The sequence below is a fragment of the Corvus brachyrhynchos genome, unplaced genomic scaffold (assembly GCF_000691975.1).
Source record: "Corvus brachyrhynchos isolate BGI_N302 unplaced genomic scaffold, ASM69197v1 scaffold142, whole genome shotgun sequence".
Taxonomy (NCBI): domain Eukaryota; kingdom Metazoa; phylum Chordata; class Aves; order Passeriformes; family Corvidae; genus Corvus; species Corvus brachyrhynchos.
Genome location: NW_008237226.1, coordinates 5,029,619 through 5,035,373, shown reverse-complemented (window position 1 = coordinate 5,035,373; position 5,755 = coordinate 5,029,619). Strand labels below are relative to the sequence as shown.

General features: G+C 37.0%; 1 protein-coding gene across 5 annotated transcripts in view; it reads right to left on the bottom strand.

Annotated features, from left to right (window-relative positions):
- PPP1R9A (protein phosphatase 1 regulatory subunit 9A) overlaps positions 1-5,755 on the bottom strand; it is a 133,954-nt gene that overhangs the window by 26,813 nt on the left and 101,386 nt on the right. For all 5 annotated transcript variants that reach the window (XM_017729310.1, XM_017729309.1, XM_017729308.1 and 2 more), the window contains 2 exons: positions 2,459-2,512; positions 348-577 (listed from right to left, as the gene is read on the bottom strand). In XM_017729310.1, the coding sequence (XP_017584799.1) occupies positions 348-577; positions 2,459-2,512 (284 nt within the window). The remainder of the gene's footprint in view (positions 1-347; positions 578-2,458; positions 2,513-5,755) is intronic.

The following is a 5,755-nucleotide window of genomic DNA, read 5'->3' as shown; positions in this document are numbered from 1 at the left end:
AATGAATCCAGCTGATACAATACCAATATAAATTACTACAAACTTGCTAATCAAATGCTTTACTATGATTACTCTTAGCTGTTTGAAATTACATTGAACTATCTCCTAATTCTGAAACACACCAACCTGGAATATTACAGACTAAGTCTTTATTTAGGTACAGTGTGACTACAGCTTGAATACTAGCATTTTTCCACAATAAAGAGTTCATGCTTTTCATAAATAAAAACGTGGAAAACAGTGTTTACCTTACAGGTGTTTAACAGTGGGTTTCATATTTCAAAATAAATCACATACATGTTTTCTATCTGGCCACTAAGTCATTTGAGCTTGGTGTAGCTGCTTACTTTTGCTGAAAATCCTTGATTAATTTCTTTGCCTTGTTATATTTCTTCTCCAGAGCCTGATACTGGCTTTGCGTCTCCTTGAGGTGCTCATTCACCGTGTGACACAGGGTTTGTGCCTCAATCCAATAACTCTCTAATTTCATCATCCTTTCCTTATTCTCCTCAATGTTCTGCTGGAGTTGGGTCTTCTCCAATTCCCACCTCACCTTCTCATTCTCAGCAGCCTGCAGCTGAACAAAGCAGTGGAGATGCAGTCCATAAAAAGCTGCAAAGTGCAGCCTAATAGTTTAGGATTAATTCAAACAATGTGAATAGGGAGAATCAGTGAATTAGTAACTACTATAGCAACATGCTAGCAGTGGGCAGAGTGTTACAGGACAAAGAAAACAGGCTGACACATGTATTATTCTTCCTCATAAAACCAAGCAGAGTTTTTGCTCAGTGTTCCAGTGCAGCTTCTATGCTTCTCTGGGTTATAGTAACCTATCTGACTGACTGACATTTAAAAATGTCAATAGTGGGGTACTCAGGCAAACTGCCAGGTTAATCAGCCAGCACACGGGATGCATTTTGCTTTATGCATGTGACTCAGGTTCTACAAAGCATTCACACACTTTCAGAAGATGATGACATTTCTTATTTTGGGAAGGGGGAATTTGATTTCCTGATTTTTTTTTTTTTAAATTTTTTTTTTTTTTTTTTTTTTTTTTTTTTGTGTTAGGGCTGTTGTCATTTCCTAACTGAAGCTATCTGCAGGTTTCAGTGTTTGGTGCTGAATAAGGGTAGGGTTATACAGCATCTTGTGTAATTTAGCTCCTAGAATTCAGTGAACAAAAAAAGCCTTAACATCTCTGTTTATTTATCAAGACTTTTTAATTTGCTCTATGCAGTTCTGCTAGCATCATGGCTGATACACTCCAAAAAAATTAACTTGTTTGCAGTTGTATTAGTAACATACCTAAACTAGCCACATTTTCTTCAGCTCTATTGAAAAGACAAGGTAAAAAGGTCCAACACTAAAAGGCACATTAACCCTAATTTTGCAAATGGATTTGCATAGATGGATGTTTACACCCACACATTGATGCCATCAAGTCAATGGGCCTCGGCACAATCCCAAGGGATCGACTGTGTGGCTCCAATTGCTAGATTGGAACTGGAAAGCAGAGGAAGAAAAGATTTTTGAATTTTCTGACTGAGACAGGACAACAGAAATTGTCCTTACAGAAAATAGTTGCACTTTGAATTTCTTTTTAACAGTAATTTACGCTGATTTGATAAACACTATGCAAAATACACAGTGAGTGCAAATGCTGCTGGAAAGAAATAATAATCTAAAATCTTTTCTGAAGTACAATTTTCTCTTTTTCTTATTTTTTTTTCCTTTATAATGCACTCAGACTCAAAGAGAAGGATGTCATTATAAAACGTAATACTGCTGAACAACTGAATAATCAGTTGGGTTCCCATAAAGGTTACCCTAGTACAAAAAAACCCAATTCATTTTTATTGCTATGGCAGATTTAATTTATTAACTAGCAGCTGATTGTGAAATAATGTTTTCTTTTAAACTGGTCATACTTTTCCTTCCTAGACTATCTTTTAAAGAGAACTGCATCAACATGAAACAACACTTTTTCTTCTGTATATAAAAATAATTTCTATTAAATACCTTTAAACAAACCAGGTTTTTTAAAAATGTCGATAAAGGAAAGTAGCGATAGTAGAGATACTTTAACATCTCTGGTAAATAAAAAATCTACTAACTTCAACTTGAATATTCAATCCAAATATAATTTTAAAACCTGAAAAAATGCATCAGAATTTTAAAACTAGGAATCTGCCACTTAGTCATTATGGCACTCCTTAAAACATATGTTTAATTGAAGCTACAAAAGTTGGCAGTTCCTTTTCATAGCAGCACTTAAGATTTTTACTTGAAACTTGGAATAAAGAATATACACCAAGACAAGATTTATCTGAGCCACAGTGCTTCTTAATCAGCCTTTAATAAGGATGTTGACTTCTCCATCCACATAAAGATACACGTTTTCAGATCTGATTTTGCATGAAGAAAAAAAATCATATATTAACCATATATTGATTCTTACCTTTGTCTTCAGCTTCTGAATTTCAGCTTCTGTAACTGCGTGTTTGATTTGTAACTAGAATTGAAAATATAAAATAAACAAGTGAAGTCACAGAGAGTACTCCGGTATTTTTAAAGCCTGTGCTGCAAGTTGAATACCTTATTACATAGCAGAAGGCCCCGAAGAGTGCTGCAGTGCAGTAGATTGTAAATTAAAATGTCTAGCTTGCAAAATGACTCAGTCTGTGCAACCTAATTAAAGATAGGATGCCATCTAACCACTCATAATTTCAAATCAGAACATCCAATCTGTTTAGCAAAACCAAATGTCTTATGTTTAAAAAAAATAGATGTTATCCTGCTGGGCTTTGCTCTCCTCTGATGTGAATGTGAAATACATCCCAGTGCTGAAAGTCCCACTGCACTGATTAAAGCAGGCACGTTACAAAAAAGCAAATATGGAAATAAGCGATTTAACAACTCAAGAAGTCAGGAAAACCTTGAGGGAAGACTCCACACATTTATTTCATGCAAGAAGAAAGGTAAGCAGATGCTATCCTTCACCATCAGCTGGAGTTACTCTGCTCAAACCAGCTAATCTCAATTGAGAGCAGTTACACAGGGAAACTGTAAATAACAGCAACAGCATTGAAGCACACAAAGCAATTGCAAGCGGATTAACAGCCCAGGCACTGTGCTAAAGGTTGTAGTTACATCACCAAGCAGCCACAACAACAGGGGATCAGGGAAAGGGTTGGTGTGGAGGACCTGGCATCCACCTGAACACTTGCTGTGGGATTTCTTCTGTACTAACCTATATTAGTCTGATCCTGTGAACAGTCACTACTTTGAGTGTATTTATTAGGCAACATCCTGAAACACTGTTAGTTTTACCACAAAGGTCTGCTGTTCATAGGCTCCAGGAATGCTCTGAGGTACAAACCGAACCACAACTTCAACAGCATAACCCCAGTCCAAATGGAAATGATCATGCCCATGTGCCTAACACCGGCCTGCACCCCAATCCCTGCTGCTGTGCTATTTAGAGCAGGCAGCACAGACAAACTTCTGACAGGCCCCAAAACCTTACACTGAATCAGTGACTCATGGACATAGGATTTGGAGCTGAAAGCAAGGGCAAAAACTGAATTACAGCCTGAGCTAGCACTGCAGTGGAGACAAGGCCATTGTCCATTATTTATTAATAGAAAGAATAGTTACAGAAAAGCATGTTTACATGCAGGTTACTTCTCCTACAAGACTTAACATGAGCTTTTGGGAATAGCTTATGTTGAGCTAATAGAGTATGTGAGGTCGTTGTACTCAACCAGAAACTAACATCTCTGGTGAAGCAATGGCTACATTCTTGAAGACCCAGCTGTTAGTAAGAAAATGTGCAAATTAATCAAAGGAGAAGTTCTTCTGGAAGAGAGGAATAATTTTCAAAGTAACAGGAGCTATCACTGAGCTGACCAGTACAAGTATCTCTGAAAAATGCAAAGCTAATTTAGAAATTCCCTTTTCATGAAGTCTCTTGAATACCCTTCTTGTGGCGCAGGAAATGCACACCCTCATATACAGTTTGGTTTGCAAATCAGCCTTAATTAATATACTGAATAAACCTAGTCCTTTAAGGTCGAGAATTCCTCAATTTATGCTGGACACAATAAAGGAGACACCAATTCACCAGTTCCATTTAGGAATCTTCTTTCCAACACTCATTTCTTGGTCACAGTCTCCAGAGGAGACTGTAAAAACTTCTAGTGCCCACGATCATCTGTTACTTATGCACACTTTTTGACTTTGCACTGAAAAGTGTGACAACTTCATGTGCTCAGTGAGAGCAGAGGTAAGATTTCATTTCAAGTGAAACCAGGCACTGACTACAGCAGCTTGCAGAAACACAGGTAATCACAGGGCTCCTGAGGAAGTGCCACAGGGGAGCAGGGCTACTGGCCCAGGATGGAGAGGTGCCTGTGCAGCTGGGAACAGGGCACTTGGCAACCCGGGAGCTGGTGTTAATGGCAGGAAGTTGCCAGTGAAGCTGCTGCACCCAGTAGGCCAGGAAGCTGAGAAGGACATACACCTCTTTATAGTTATACATATTACAGGAAACAAAGGAGATATTTTAATTAGCATTTGCAAGAAGTTACTTGCAATTTTTGAGCCCAGTCATTCCAACCTCTGATCTGCAATTTTCAGAGATTGAGAATTGTTTTCTTTCATCATTGCATTCCTGTTAATAGTGAAAAATTATGAAAGAACCATCTCAAAACATCATGGTGTTTATAAAATGCCCAGCCCTTTGCTTAGTTCTACTGCACTGCTCTGGGATGAGATAAAATCAGGGTAATAATGCTTGAGCTAGATTTTCCCCTTTGCAGACTTCATAATGAAATCGAAAAGCCAAGACTCAAAGCCTTAGGCTACCTGCTGACAGTCCACTCCCATCTCTTCTAAAACCCCACAAATCCATAAGGAGCACTTAAAGAGCTTATTATTACATACACATAAACTCCAAATTGTTGCATAAATGACAATCTGCTCAGGTACAGATGGTTTTAACAGCTATTTCCATGCTCTCTGTTATTAAGTTAAAAAAATGAACACTGAGCACCCAGCCAGATCATTGAATGAGTACGTGGTACAGCAGATCCCACTGAGGCAGAAGAAAAAAGACACTTTTCTGCTTAACAGAAAAATGTGTAGCTGGATAGGTACTTTTTAAACAAAAATAACTAATTATGCTTGTAGAATAGATGAGAAATACTAACACATTCATAGGTTAGACTAAATAACAGGCAAGGTCAACTATTTGGCAAGAAAATCTGGACTCTACAGCTAAAATTTTTTTAAGCAAGTTTACTAACAGGGGATCAGAAATCTTTATTCCATGTCCTGTATAATGCCAGACAAATTCTTGGCAGATACTATTCTATTTTTTTTTTTGTTTTAAGTCAATATAAAATTGTGATGGCTTCACTTCAACAAAGACATTTTGAGTAAATTTGGGCACATTTCCTATTCAAATATGTCGTGACAAGCTAATTAATTTTCTTCAAACTAATAAAACTTGTTATAAAAGGTAAGTTTTAGAGAGAAAATGGATTGAATTCATCAAGACTGCAAAAGGTAGAATGGATGAAAGTCTGTCAAATGTTAAAATATCAGGGGTATACTGGGAAAGAAAGTACACATTAGAATCTAATAATCTCCATGACAATTTTTACGTAATCATTATATATTTTTTGCATATAAAAATCATGCATTTTCCATATATTTCATTAAAACATGAAATAATGAATTCTTACATAAATGT